This window comes from Papaver somniferum, chromosome 5, assembly GCF_003573695.1.
Source record: "Papaver somniferum cultivar HN1 chromosome 5, ASM357369v1, whole genome shotgun sequence".
In the NCBI taxonomy this organism is placed as follows: domain Eukaryota; kingdom Viridiplantae; phylum Streptophyta; class Magnoliopsida; order Ranunculales; family Papaveraceae; genus Papaver; species Papaver somniferum.
In genome coordinates, this window is record NC_039362.1 from 185,878,993 (window position 1) to 185,894,856 (window position 15,864).

The window sequence follows — 15,864 nt, forward strand, 5'->3', positions numbered from 1 at the left end:
ATTCATTCGAGTTTCGACGATACACAAACACAACACAAGTGAAAAAATTTACACGTGCAATACACACGTTAGCGGATAACGGAACTAAACCTAACGGAAATGCACGGTTCACTACCGTTATGTTAAGAAGGGATTATCCGTTAACTTATCGGTATCGGATATCCGTTTACCGCTATGTCGGACGGTAGCGGTAACGGCTAACGGATTATCGGTATCGGTATCGGCTAACGGAAAATCGGTATCCATTGACAGGCCTAGCTAGCATTATGTTTTTACAGGGGTAAATACGTAAAACGGACCCAACGGGGATGCCGTTAGGATGACTAACCTACGTTCCATGTAGGTCAACAAAAAAAAACCCACTCGTCTTGACCCTCGCGCCCTACTCAGTCTAGTCTTACTCCCACACAATACCATTCAGCACGTGTCCTCTTTCTCCTTACAGTTGCCACCACGTATCATCATCTTCTTCATTCAATGAAATCATCACTCTCCTCCCCTTCTCTCTATCTAGAGCACAGCTCAAAAACAAAAAAATGAAACCCTAGAAACCCCGCAGAAAACTCCATTACAAACCAGCAGAAAAACAAAAATGAGAACACCCAGACGCACATTAGCAAAATCACCATCATCACCACCATTCTCATCCTCCTCCTCTCCATACCCTTATTATCAGGAATATTACGACGGCGAAGATGAAAACAACAAACTCATCAGTCTATTTAAACCAATCTCATCATTATTCATCAAACTGATTTCATTTCAATTAGGTTTCTTCTCTTACTGTACATCATATCTTACTACTCCCATGTTCTCATTCATATCAATGGCGTCCGATTCACTTCACCGTGCCGACGCGGCAAGAGAGAAAACGGAAGATGTTGTGTTGTCGGCTAGTAAGGTGCCATCTCGTGTAGCTGAGACCGGTGAGCTTTTCTTGAAGAAAATCGGGTTTGGACTGTTAGGTGCACTTTATATGGGTTTACTGTTGATTGTGATACTGGTTTTTTCGGTCATATTCGGAGTCGGGTTAGTTAGATATTGGGTTGAAGAACCTGTTTTTGTCAAAGAAGTGGTTTATTTTGATTATACTGAAGTGAATCCGACGGCTGTATTGACTTTTGTTGATGGTGGTGCCAAAAACCCCAAGAAGATGAAAAGAGCTATTCCGGCAGGACATACTTTTGATGTTTCTTTGGTGCTGTTGATGCCGGAATCTGATTTTAACCGTCAGATTGGTGTTTTTCAGGTAATTAAGTTCACCCGTTGATGTCTTTTTTAGTTTCTTACTTATAATGTTGTTCATGTGAGTGAGGAAACTGTTTCTGGTCATGAAACAATCATGTTCCGCAGTGCGGTGCTCAGTGCGTGTCCAGTTCTGCAGTAGTGTGCCCAATTCGTACATGATCAGTGCAAGGATAAAAATACGAAAAATGATAGAATGCACGCGTTTTTTGGTGTACGCATGCACGCCGGCCTTTATCCATCGTTGATTCGAAGCGTTCACCCCAAGTGAATTCGTATTCACTGAATAGTTGTCTATCTAATGTTGATTAGGGCATGGCGTGCATGGCGTGCACCAAAAAAGACGTGCATTTTAGCACGACTCGTAAAATTGTTGAGTATGTATACTATCTCGGTATTATATATGTTCTGTGATTAATATAGATTTCCTCAAAATTTGTATGTCGATTGGGATTACTAAATGCATCTGTTAACGCATGAGTTCTCTTAGGTTGTACAAGCTCAATTTTAGACTACCAGAAAGATTTTGTAGTTGGTTAACTTAGCTGTTAGGCAGAGTAAATGCTAATACAAGGAACTGCACTCTTAAGCTGTGGGATTACAAGCCCATGCCTTTTGAGGCTGAGGTTGTTTTCTGGCTGTGGTTCCTTAATCCTTAGAGCAAGCATGCCTTTTTGGTCTATTTAGCATATTCCAAAGGGAAAACACTAGCTATTCAACTTAGTGAAGAAGTATTACGTGCTACATTTAGACCACGACATTTTGAAGCAGCACATGCATGTTTACAGTACTTCTTTTTTTATAAAGAAAAGCATGTTTACGGTACTATGTGCTATATTTGGGGGTGAATCAACGGAGCTAAATGCAACTAAAGTCTTTCTGATAGAGGAGATGGAACGGAAATGGATGGTGAAATTTCTTTATTACCAGTACCAACACCAGCATCAATAATTGGTATGAATTTCTCTACTTCTTTTTTACGAATTCGATTTTGTTTTGCAATCAATTCAATTTTGTTTTCTTACTTCCACTATACGAAACCCTAGCTTCTACTGATCTAAACTTGCCTAAATCTAACACCTGCCTTAAAAATCAATTTTTGATTCAGTCACATTTTCTTTTTACAAAACCTGCACATTTTTTAGCTGCTAGTTCAATCCAACTAGCTCAAAACCCAAATTCTACCATAACATGCCTGAGAAGGATACCTTGAGACGTATCATATAGTGGAAGTAAGATAACAAAATCGAATTGATTGCAAAACAAAATCGATTTCGAAAAAAAGAAGTAAAGAAATTCATACCAATTATTGATGCTGGTGTTGGTAATGGTAATAAAGAAATCCACCATCCATTTCCATTCCATCTTCCCTATCAGAAAGAATTTAGTTATACAAGCTCAATTTTAGACTACCAGAAAGGTTTTGTAATTGGTTAGCTTCGCTGTTAGGCAGCGTAAATGCTGCTAATACTCTTTAGCTGTGGGATTACAAGCCCATGCCTTATGAGGCTGAGGTTGTTTTCTGGCTGTGGTTCCTTAATCCTTAGAGCAAGCATGCCTTTTTGGTCTTTTTAGCATATTCCAAAGGGAAAACACTAGCTATTCAACTCAGTGAAGAAGTATTACGAGCTACATTCAGACCACAACATTTTGAAGCAGCACATGCATGTTTACAGTACCTTTTTTTTTTCTTGAAGAAAAGCATATTTACAGTACTACGTGCTATATTGCTTTTGAAATATTACATTACCAATACTCTTTAGTCTTTACCGTGTTGCAGCAAGTTAATTCCCACCTTAAAAAATTGATCAATTGCTTTTCACATTGTTTTACAGGTGGCAGCAAGTTAATTCCCACCTTAAAAAATTGATCAATTGCTTTTCACATTGTTTTACAGGTGGCAGCAGAGATCGTGTCCTCAACAGGCCACATTCTGGCAAGATCAAGCCAACCATGTATGTTACGGTTCCGAAGCTTTCCTATTCGATTGACAAGAACGTTTGTGATGGGTGTTCCACTCTTGCTAGGAATTTCAAGCGAAACTCAAAAGCTAACTATTCCAATACTACACCACATAGAAGGAAATCCAGCAACATGGGCAATCAAAACGAAGTTGCAACCAAGAGCAGGAACATTTGCCTTACCAGAGTTATATTCGGCGGAAATTTTAATGAATTCACAGCTTCCTTGGTCAAAACAGTTAGTTCATAATTGGAAATGGACTTTCTATGTCTGGACTTCATTGTATGTTTATATCATGCTCTTGATTACACTATTTTGTTGCTGTAAACAAATATTCTTGCCAACAACCAGAACGACAACGACTTCAAGAATTGGTGACCGTGATTATGATAGGAGGTGGTCGACTGCTGTAGAAGTCAAGGATTTGGGTGGTACTAGAAGGGGTGTTGATAGGGATGTGCCTGTATCAGATTTTGTAGAAAGATGGGAAAGAATTAGAAGAAAAAGAAAGGCGTTATGTCATGATGAGTTGTTCAGTGAAACCGTCGGTTCTTCCGCTTCCAGTGTAACTTATTATAGGGATGATATGAGTACTAGTGATCAAGTTGATGATTATGGTGGGTTTGCAGCCGATGAGGAATCCTTCTGTTTAGGTGGTTAATATCAGTGGTCAGTTTCATTGATGCCATGCCCGCTGCTGCACCACGTGCTTCATCCTAAAATGTGTTATCCAGTGTTTCATATTGTACATATATGGATGTAATTCACTGTACGCATTTCATATTAGGGAAGACATGTTGTGTTCTAGCTACACACCATGTGTTACATCTTCTGTAACAATAATCATCTCAAAAATACTAGATTTTCCTCATGCTGTTTTTCTCGTGTTTACTTTTGTGCAAAATTTTACACTGGGCAAACTCTGGCTACCATTTTAGCGTACCAAAATCCAAATTGAGGTTTTGACTCGAGATTTTGCTCAATACATGGTGATCTTCACTGGTCCGAAGCAAAATTTCTTAAATTTCTTTTTTTGCTCCACCAATCTTTTTTTGCTTCATTCTAAAAAAAAACTCAATTCTTAATTGCGTTTTATTTTACCGTAGATTTAAAATGAGTTGTTGAAATCTAACGGTTGAAGAAAACGCTTCATTCTTAATTGCGTTTTTTTTAGCTCCATTCTTAATTGCGCTTTTTTAGTTCCATTAAGAATAGCGTTTCTACTATTCCACCATTACACTTGCGCTTTCATTCACAGTTCCAAATGCTGAGGTGGCGTGGAAGATGGATAGATTCCACCATAAGACTTTGTTTCTAGTTCTATTGTTCAATCTTCAGATAGGATACATTTTTTATATTTACTTATGATCACGATCTGGACTATATGGAAAGATAGATGCACAATTGTTTTTCAGAGGAAAAATGTGAATAGAAATTTCAGTATAAACAATATTCTTTCTTTGCTTGGTAGCTGTTATACATGACGTACTCTGATTGAATAATCAATAAAATTTCTTTTTGAATAAAAAATAATAATAATTAGAGGGTGTTTGGATAACACAAGCAGAAAGTGATCAGAAGTCAAAAGTCCAAAAGTTATTTCAAAAGTTAAAAGTAAAATTTCTTTTGTCATGCACATTCAGAAATAAGTTCCCGGTTTTTAAAAGCAAAAGAAATCAAAAATTAGGGGCCAAACTTAGAACGACTTTTAGAAGCAAACAAGTCTATCTTTTACGTAGTTTTGCTTCTAATTTTTGGGGCTGACATCTAATTCCGGAGAACTGCAGAAGCACTCTCATATATTAAAGGAGACTTTTTATTTCTAAAAACGATTTCACCAAATTGATTTTTGCTTTTTCGACCTAATTAAGTCTTTTTTCTGACGCGATCAAATCTAAAAGTAATTTTTCAAAGTGTATACAAATGCTCCCAAACTTGGTATGGATCCTGTAAAACTATGCCACATACTAACAGGGGTGTATTGGATCAGGATTTATATGGATAGAAACAGATACTAGTTTACCTGAATCTAGTAGATTTATAAGGTTTCTTAAAAGAATCTTATAGATATGTAATTTTGGATTATATTGGATTGAGTTAAGATTAATTTAGATTTATAAGAAATGAAGATCATTTTTCCCTTTCAAAATAAAAAACCCATCAATAAAATTGAGGTGATGATGGTGGTGTGTGGGGCTGGTGTATGTGGTATTTGTGGTGGCGGCGGTGGTGGTTGTTGTTGGTGGTGGTTGGTAGTGGTGGTGGTTGGCGGTGGTGGCGCTAGTGTTGGTGGTGTGTGGTGGCGATGGTGGTGGTTAGTGGTTGTAGGTGGTCGGTGGCGATGGCGATGGTGGTGCTAGTGTTGGTTGGTGGTGTATGGTAGTGGTGGGGGAAAAGACGTAGTATGATGTGACAAAAAAAAAGAAAAAAAAATTATCCACTACAATCCGTGTAACTCTTGTGGTTTGGGTTGAGATTATAATTAGATAATAATATGCATAATTTACCTACAAATATCCATAACAATCCTGATATATCCTTCTCCTCAACTATCCTAAGAAATCTTAATTGAATTGAATACCTCGGATATTTAAAGATTCCTAACATATCCTAATTGAATACCATCCTGACATATCCTAGTTGAATACCTGAAAGTTTTTAATATTGGTAGATATCTATCTAAATCCTAATCCAACACACCCCGGTAAAGCAATAAAAAACTAGTACACCAAGTGATACAAATGCGTGCCAAATTCTCCCCTGAAACCAAATTTCCCTACAAGGCCACAACTCGACCCCACTCTCTCAAACCAAACTCTCTCAGACCCAGTTTATCAGAAAAACCAAAAACTCTCCCCAAAACCCTAAAAAATCAACTCCCATTCTTCTCAAGAAAATTCTCGTCACTCTCAAAATCTTTCATCAACTACTCAAATTAGGGCTGTTCATGGTCGGTTTTGGTTCGGTTTCTAGCCAAACCAAAATCGAAACCAATATTATTGGTTTCTAAAAATCTAAACCAAACCAATCCATTAACCATTGGTTCGGTTTCCAAATGGTTCCAGTTGGTTTCGGTTTGTCCCAGTGGTTTTTGGTTAACCAATAATTATGTCAAACAAAAAAAAATACACAAATTTACAGATAAAAAAATCGTAGTTGCCGATAGTATTGGTTTACACAAATATACAGACAAAAAAAAATCAAGAATAGTTAAAGCTTACTCTAATTCTAGAGATCAAATGAAGATATATAATATATCTTAATTTAGATATTGACAAATAAAAAAGAAGGAAGACGGGAAGAAAAAAGTCGAGTAGCAGCAGCTGTAGTTGAGGGTGGAGAAGGGAGGCGGCTGAGAGAAGGAGAAAGAGAAAGAGGGAGAATATCATAATGAAATATTAGATTTAGGGTTTCTATTTATCCTCTAAATTAATGGGTAGAATCTAATACTTTTAAATCGACGGTAGAAATTAAGTTTAAAAATTAATCGGTTCCCCAATGGTTTTTGGTTCGGTTTTCAGGTCAAACCAAAACCAAACCAATAATGTCGGTTTTTCAACATTTTTTACCAAACCAATCCAAATCTAAATGGTTTGGTTCGGTTTCTTGCTTATTGGTCTGGTTCGGTCGGTTTCCAACGGTTAACCGACACCATGTTCAGCCCTAACTCAAATTATCTTCTTCCAACTCAAACAAAAACTCATTCACCACTACCATCTCGAATCACACACAGAAATACTCATTTAGGAACCCCTAATTTCTCAATCTCTAGCAGCTCTCATGGCGCAGAAGAAAGGAGTTAGAGAAGATGCCGATGAATTATCTCACGTCCCACTGCAAGCAGTTCTGTTAGCAGATTCTTTCGCCCAAAAATTCAGACCAATTACAATGGAACGCCCCAAGGTTCTTTCTCCTCTCTTAAAATTTTGTGTAAAAATTCCTTTCCGTTTAGAATTTCTTCTTATTCTTCTTATGATTCTTGTTAATTGTTTTGATTGTGAAGGTACTGTTGCCATTAGTGAATATACCAATGATTGATTACTCATTAGCTTGGCTTGAATCCGCTGGTGTTGAAGAAGTTTTTGTGTTCTGCTGCGCTCATTCTAAACAAATTACTGATTATCTTGATAAATCCGAGTGGTTGTCTCTTCCGAAGTTTAGTGTTACTACAATCGAATCTCATGATTCTGTTAGTGCTGGTGATGCTCTCAGATTGGTCTATGAACGTAATGTGGTAAGTTTATTTTGTTTGTTTTAGTACCCAATTTTGATTTTGGAGATTTAACTGGATATTATAGTTGGTTTGGGGATTGCTGGATTTTGTTATTCTCAGAAGAAAAATGCTAGAATTGTGAGTTCATTTGGCGCCCATGGCGCTCTACCCATTTCTGGCGCCCGTGGAGCACACACCCTAGCAGAACTCTACTCGAAACAAAAATAAAATAAAATAAAGGAATGAAAAGTGTGGATTTGTTTTTGTTTCTGTATTTGTAGTGTTTGATGCATGGTGTTTTTGAACATTAGTTTGCATTTCTAATAGTTCAGACCGGTCGGTTTCTTTATGTTTTTGTAGATTCATGGAGACTTTGTGCTAATTAGTGGTGATACTGTAAGTAACATGTCTCTTACACAAGCACTACAAGACCACAAAGACAGAAAGAAGAAAGATAGTAACGCTATAATGACAATGGTGATTAAGAAGTCAAAACCTTCTTCATTGACTCACCAAACTAGACTTGGTAATGATGAGTTGGTTATGGCTATTGATCCTAATACAAAAGAGCTTCTATATTATGAGGATAAGGTTGATGCTGCGGATGGGATGGTTACTCTTGATAAAGGATTTCTTCTTGATAATCCTGCTGTCAAAGTGCACAATGACAAAGAGGTTCTTTCTTTTTATCCTTATTTTCTTATGCTTATGGTTTATTTTTGTCACAGTTAAGCTGAGATATTTATGTGTACAAGTAAAAAAACCTGATATGTTTAACAGAACTTGGGCTGTGCAAGCAATTGTAATTACCCACATACAGTTGGCCTATTTTCCAGATATTGATTGGTCTGTTCAAATTCTTGAAGTCCTAGCAATTCAAGCCCGTGGATTGTGTAGACTTCTCATTGTAGTTTTGACTGTTGACTGCTAGATATATACGAATAAGCAAAGGCTGGGTTGTCCATTTCATGAGAGATAGCTTGTTTTAAAATCTGTACATACGCAGTTTACTTTTGTTTTTGCTTCTAACCGAGCTTATGCTTTTTTTGTGTTGTTTGCAGGATTGTTATATTGATATTTGCTCTCTAGAAGTCCTTAGCCTTTTCACTGATAATTTCGACTACCAACATCTGCGTCGTCATTTTGTCAAAGGATTGCTCGTAGATGATGTAAGGTTTGCTCATATGCATATGTTTGTCAGGCTGCGTAGGTATTTTTGATGAAAAGCATTTCCGCACACTTTTGGACATCGAGGTGGTTAAATCTGGATGACTACGAAACCCCATGGAGTGTGAAACATGTTTTGCAACGTTAAAAGATGTATGCATGAAGGGGTTTGGCCACAGAGTGTCAAATGATTATGCTATGTAACTGTCTGCTTATGATAGTTACAGGCAGCTTACCCATTGATTATGTATTTCCTTTAGTATGTATTTAAGAGAATAAAAACCATGTGCTAACTGCCAAGCAGTGCTTGCTACTTGTTTCAAATATATAGGCAGAGGCGTCTAGTGTTTACTACTTTCATGTCCCCTTGTTTTTACTTGTGCTGTTTCATTCAATAATTTTCTATTGCTGATGGGTTTCTTTTCAGATCATGGGTTACAAGATTTTCACTCATGAAATTCATTCTAGTTATGCTGCTAGAGTGGATAATTTTAGAAGCTATGACACCATTAGCAAGGACATAATTCAACGGTGGACATACCCGTTGGTGCCAGATATTCAGTTTTCTGGAAATCGCCCAATCAAACTAGAAAGACAGGGAATTTACAAAGGATCAGGTAAGTGTAGAAATATATTCCTTTAAATCTTAAAATATCCACCGTGTTTGATCATGCAAACAAGTTTTTCTTTTTAAAGAAAAACAGTGCTGAATTCAAGCAGGCTGATAACATCTGTCTATGTAGGAGTAAGTGAACTAAATATGCTAAATTCGTAATCAGTTTTAGGCACATCAACAACAAATTTAAACATTGGGTTGGTGCTCTCTTACGTATGAATTTATATGTGAATAAAATAGGCCTCCCAATGAACATATTCAATGATGTCATCATCGTCATGTTTTTCTGAAATTGCATCCACCCTACTGTACATTGAAAAGCTATGCCAGTGTCCAGTAGTTTGTTTTTTCTTATAGGAGTTAATCCATGTGTTCTGACTAGTAGAATTTTCTTCAGATATACAGCTATCACGTTCTGCACAAGTTGGCCCTTTTACCTTGATTGGAAGTGGGACAAGCATTGGAGACTACTCTAAGATCTCTAATTCAGTAATTGGGGAAGGTTGCTCTATTGGATCTAACGTCTCAATCGAGGGTTCCTACATTTGGGACAATGTCACTATTAAAGATGGTTGTCAGCTTAACCATGCTTTAGTTTGTGATGGGGTGGTGATAAAGTCAGGAGTGGTCTTAGAACCTGGTGTTGTTTTATCGTTCAAGGTAAGTCCAGTATACATCTATATTGAAAAATGAATTACTCTCATTTCTTAAATAATAAAATAATGGAAAATTTCTTCCACGCCTTTTCCCATTAAATTGTCGTGATTCTGAATGAAACAGTTGCAATTACGATGCTGTCTAGGTTTAATTTTATGCCTCCATATGATTCCTTTGATCTAAAGTTCCCAATTTTTTCATTTGAATTTCCTGCATACTTATTTGCATCATGCTTTTTACATGGTCAACTAATTTCTTTGTCGAGTTACGAAAGACTCAGTTCAGGGGATCATTCACAGTCTGCTGTTTCTTTCTTTTCTCCAGGTTGTAGTTGGACCACAATTTCCTGTACCAGCGTATTCAAAAGTATCTTTGCTTCCCCAACCAACAAATCAAGACAGTGATGAGGAGCTTGAATATGCTGATAGCGGTAGCGGAATTCTTGACATTACATGTAAAGTCCTGATACCACATATGGCAACTTGATTTACGTCATTGGTTCTTTCTAGTAGGGTTAAAGTTATGCATATTTACTGTTACCTAAAATCCAATCCAACATTAAGCTTCCAGTCTATTTTGTGGAACATCATTCTTGAGATTGTCAAGCTTATAATGTTACTGAAAGATACTACTGCCTCCAAATTTTGTTTTCCCATTTTTCTTTCATTCGTGTTTTTGACCAGATGTTTTCCTTAATATTCATCTAGAAATACAGCTTAATTGTTATATTTATCTCGTCGTTCTTGTATGTGGTTGACTCATTAATTTTTATCCCGTTGGTAAGAATATTTTTCTTCTCAGAATGTGGTTTTAATTCATGCTATTGTATTTGCAGCCTTAAATAGCGCTCTTGAGGTGCCCAATGGGGAGTTATCAAGGTCATCTGACAATGCCGAGGTTAGATTTTGTTGCTGTTTTTTTTTTAAGTCTCTTCCTTCTCTTTGATCATTTCTGCCTGGCAAATGTTCAATATTTATTATTTATTCTTATTTTGCTTACAAGAGAAGTCTTACCTTAATTCTGGAATCTGGATGTTGTTTTATATTTTGCTTGAGATAAAAGGACAGTACACATTTTCTTTAGATATAACTGCAATAAAAGGTGATGACTCCACTTTTCAATATGTTTTTAAAACCTTCAATTGGTAGAGAGAGTTGTAAAATGAGTATACTGGAACAAGTTTTTTTTAGTTATGTTGGTGAGATATTACAGTATTTAAGTGTATGAATATGAAATGAGCACACTTATGGTGTTTTGGGGTTCTAATACATGAATATGGAAAAGCTGGATTTATTAATAGCCAAAAAAGAAAATAAAGGTGTGGTTTTGAACTGTAAAAGTGGAGATATAGATTCTAACTTCCTCTTCAGTAGGCCACTGAATGAACAATTATAAAACTTCAGTTTTTTAACTTTTGTTTTCATTTTTAGGTGAATGAAAAATATGAAAAAAGTAATACAAATATGGATTTTCAGCGTTTCAGAATATACCACCTGAGCAAAAGTACACATTATCTTTACCAAGTAAAGAAAAGTATTTAGTACCTTGCAGTATCCAATCAGCGTGAGTTTTGATAAAGACGGCCTCGTGTATTCCCAAGGATAAATGATTAGCTAATCAGGAACATTATCAAAGTTGTCGAGAATTCTGAATGATTGATGCATGTGGTTGTGAACCTTTTACTGTGCCTTTCCATCTCTTTAATGTATATGTAACTTCATTCTAGGGAACGGCGATTGGTATTATTTCATCTGTGGCCTTAAAGGTTCTAAACTTCTAAATATCGTAGTCAGCATTGGACAGAATCACATAAAAAGACCTTTTGGTGGTCTACATGCTCATGTGTTCCATGTTTTGTTATATCTCTAATCTTCAACTTCTTAATTTCCCAAATTGGTTTTTGTTTGCCCATTTCATAGCTTAAAAATATTTCAGGATATTGTCCAGAAAAGTGCATTACTTGTGCTCATTTCTCATTTTTGCTTACTAGTGCTATTACTTCTTGCATTCTATTTTAACTTTGACTCCTCCGCTGGCTTCTTTACGCCTTCTTAATTTGAATTTTTTTGATATGGCTATTTTCCTGAACTACACAGTTGATGGCCAATTTAATTTTCTTATAGTCTCACCCTCGACTTCTTTTCTAGGTTGGTGTTTCAGGAGTAGGTTACATTTGGTCTGTCTGTGAAGGAGGTCATGAGGAAGAATGGAGACACTCAGTAGCTCCTATTCCTGCTAATAAAGTTGCTGAGCTTAGGAAAGCTCCCATTGAACCAGATACTCCAAAATTAGAAATACTCCCAGCGGCTAGAGTAAAACCTGATGTTGAGACTTCTGACTCTGATGATGATCCTGCTACAGATGATCCGTGTGATTTTGATAAAGAGGTCGAGTACTGAAACCTTGTTTCCCTTTTTTTTCTTAAATATCTCTGTATTCAATAGTAATGTGGCTCATTATAATCCTCAGGTAGAAGCAACATTCCTGAGGGCCGTTCATGAAGGTGTGGACCAAGAGCATGTAATCATAGAAGTGAATTCACTGAGGTAAGGTTTTATTTTCATGTGTTCCCCCTTGTACGTGTAAACTTGTATGCGTAAGGCTATCAAAAAATTTAAATCTGACATTAGCACTAAATTGAGTTTCACGGAATTTACAGTATGATATTACATCGTTCATAAACTTGTTTAAGCCTCTTAAACAGCCTAATGTTTATTTGGTGATCTTAATTCTGCTATATCTCGGTCTATCATGTACTTAGTTATGGGTTCACTAAATGCCGCACGCATCAGTTGTTTGCAGTATTTCATTGAATTTACATCATTCATCTATTTGTGTGGTTCTATTGGCTGTATTTTAAGCCTCAGTCTATCTAATACTTACCAAATCTGTAGCCAATACTTGCACATATCTCTTGGGTTCACTAAATTTCCACAAGTATCGGTTTTACACGAGGGATATGGTTTAGACTCCTGGTTGATTGATTCATTTTATCCTATTTTGAAATATCTATAAGCTATTTTAGTTCTTTCAATTAATATGTATATGTGATATGTCCTCATGAAATTTGCATTGTTCACCGTGTCATCAGTGAACAGAACTTGGCACTTTATCACTAAGGTTGTCTGGAGGTTTCGCCAGCACTGAGCTTTATTATTTTTCTGATCCTTTTTGATATGCTCAGATTATCGTACAATATGGCATCGTTGGATTGTGCCAGTGCTATTTTTTGGTCAGTGATGAAGTTAGCATTGGAAACATCTCATAGTACCGAAGGTAAATTATTCTGTGGCTCAGTTAGTTCATCCCTCTTCCATCATTGTTAATATCAGTATCACTAGAAAAACAGGGCCATTCCTGAGAATCTCAGGACCGGCCCTGAGAAAAATTACTGTTTAAAACTGTAAGAATAATAAGCAGAGAAATTACAGTTTGCTGAATTAGAATGTTAGTATTTTATAATAAGCAGAGAAAATACAGTTTGCTGAATTATAATATTACTATTTTATTCAGGTTTGTTAACTAAAGTTGAAGTGCCTTTTTGGTCTAAACCTTCTATTTGTTTGTCTCAGGTGAACTTTTCAGAAACACTGTCAGCGCGATCACAACATGGCGAGATCTTTTGCGACATTACCTGCAGTCCATAGACGAGGAGGTCTGTATTCAATCAAGAAAACAACTCATTTCATTACGATGCCTCCGTTACAAAAAGGAAACCTAAAGAGAATAACCCGTGGGTCCCAACCCCATTAGATGTTGGTAGGGGTTTATTTAGTGTATGCATGATATGCAACAAAATAGACAATAGTAGCTTTCGTTTGCAACATGTGGTAGAACCTTACCTCACTGATGTGACTTACCATTTATTTCGTTTATTATAGTTTATTACTTTATATTTTATCTAATAAATGTTTCTCCAGGCCTAAATAAATTGATTCATGTTCCAGTAAATTTGCTCTTTCCTTTCTAAGTGTATGCCATTGCGTGGTTTTGCTGCTGTTGCTCACGAGGTCCATGCCCATATACTTTACACATTCTTTAGGTCATAGAATTGCATCAGCCACCAATGATTTAGTCACTTAATTGATTATGTTGTGGTTAAATCCCCATATTGATGTTGTCGGATTTGACATGTTAAAAAGTTCAACTGAGTTACAGAAGAAGAGTGAACTTGAGATGTGTAGAGACTGATTCGTAATAATTTTAATTTGAAATGCCTGAAGTGGACCAAGTTCAACAACTAACTAACTTGATCTGGTTTTTGTTTTGTTTGATCTTTGGTTCTTTTACCGTTGAATATGTATAGAACTTGTTAAAGTGTGTCTCATACTGGGCTTTCTTGTTAATTCGTCTCTCTTAACTTCATTGCAGATAGAAATCATTATGAAATTTGAAGAGATGTGTCTAGAGTCGGCTAAAGATTTTGCTCCAATATTTGCTAAGGTATGTATTCTGTGCTAAAGATTAAAAATTGATGACCTGATAATTAGTCCTTGAAGCTTTGTTTACCAGAACTGAGATTATGAATGCTATTTACTTGTTGTCGACAGACATTTTAATTAAGACGATGGATTACTAAACTAATGGTTATTAATTTTTGTATGATAAGGTTTGTTTTATGTGATACACCCAAACTTTGTATGGGGAAAGATCTTGGTTTAAGTTAATTGATTTTAATCATTATTGTTAAATAGGTTATAATTCCGTGTTCTTGCTTTATTTCACTATAACGGCGAATTCATATATTTGTTACCCTTTGTTCTTTCTGATGTTTAGAGCTTTTCAATCTTTGTAGATTTTGCATATTTTGTATGGTAAGGATGTTCTGACGGAAGAAGCTATTCTCTCCTGGGCATCTGAAAAAGAGGGCGCAGATGCTTCTGATAAAATCTTTGTTAATCAGTCACAAATCTTTATCGAGGTAAATGCACATCTTCCTAGATCTTTTACTTGCATTTCTTTATATCTTAAATTTGCTTATGGGGAATTTGTAGTACGAAAGTGAACAAAGTGATTCAAGGACAACAAATCAAGATCAGAGGATCTTTAGTAAGAATTTGAATCCTCGAATGAATTAGAAAAAACCCCGGTTTCATGTCACGCACATGTTTTTATAGGCTCACATAACATTTAAAATCTAGGTCAGATATGAATTCTACAAAACTATAAAACTCTGCGTTTTTCAGGTACATGAGTTGAGTATCATATTAACCACCAGCGTTTGGAAGAAAATTCTGCAGTAGTATAAATTTTAGTCAAAAAAAGAGAATAGATAGTTAAAGGAGATTGTCATGCCTTTGCCCTCAACATTTCATTGTAATGACACTTCATGTTAGTATTTTTCATTGTACCGATTCATGTTGTATTCACAGTTGAGAATCTCTTCTGTCCCTTTTATATCAAAACTTGGCATAAACTTGATTTGCACGTGTGTGGTTGTGCAGTGGTTGAAAGAGGCTGAAGAAGAAGACGATGAAGAAGAAGAGTGATATGCGGGAATTAGATGGGTCTGAATGAAATCACCTTGGCCATTTTGTTTTGGGAGCATTAATTAAATACCCTTAGAATTGTACCCCTTAAAAAATACCTCTCCCAACTTAAAAAAATAGCCTTTACTGTCCTAGAAGAGAGAGTCTCTCTTTACGATGTTCTAAAAAGAGAAAAAACCAGATCGAAATGAGGCAACAGTAGGAGCTAAATACTTTGCCCAACTCGTCCAGATAAGGAATGTTTTATGGTTTGTTGGTTATTCAGTTTCTGAAGATGATTTGGTTTGCTGTGCACTTGGAGGATCAGGTCATGAATATGATGATTTTGTTCAAGGTATTTTGGCGCGTCCTGCTCATGACCAAGATTCCCGTTTTTGCCATCAGATAGAACGACAGAATGTTATTAGAACGACATATTTTATCATTTTTGTATCAATGAAATGAGTAAATCTGTAATTTTTATGCCTGGATTCTTCTTATTTTTGTTTTAAATTGGATTGAAACTGTCTGGTTGA

General features: G+C 36.2%; 2 protein-coding genes across 2 annotated transcripts; both read left to right on the forward strand.

Moving 5' to 3' along the window:
• Window positions 1-484: 484 nt before the first annotated feature.
• LOC113278328 (seipin-1-like) lies at window positions 485-4,034 on the forward strand. Its single transcript, XM_026527196.1, has 2 exons — window positions 485-1,249; window positions 3,143-4,034. The coding sequence occupies exons 1-2, from the start codon at window positions 593-595 to the stop codon at window positions 3,866-3,868; spliced, it is 1,383 nt and encodes a 460-aa protein (XP_026382981.1). The 5' UTR covers window positions 485-592; the 3' UTR covers window positions 3,869-4,034.
• Window positions 4,035-6,879: 2,845 nt separating this feature from the next.
• On the forward strand, window positions 6,880-15,864 carry LOC113283944 (translation initiation factor eIF-2B subunit epsilon-like). Its single transcript, XM_026533322.1, has 15 exons — window positions 6,880-7,110; window positions 7,211-7,441; window positions 7,781-8,095; window positions 8,482-8,589; window positions 9,015-9,204; window positions 9,601-9,863; window positions 10,185-10,314; window positions 10,696-10,757; window positions 12,008-12,247; window positions 12,330-12,406; window positions 13,045-13,136; window positions 13,433-13,515; window positions 14,232-14,303; window positions 14,656-14,781; window positions 15,305-15,864. The coding sequence occupies exons 1-15, from the start codon at window positions 6,988-6,990 to the stop codon at window positions 15,347-15,349; spliced, it is 2,157 nt and encodes a 718-aa protein (XP_026389107.1). The 5' UTR covers window positions 6,880-6,987; the 3' UTR covers window positions 15,350-15,864.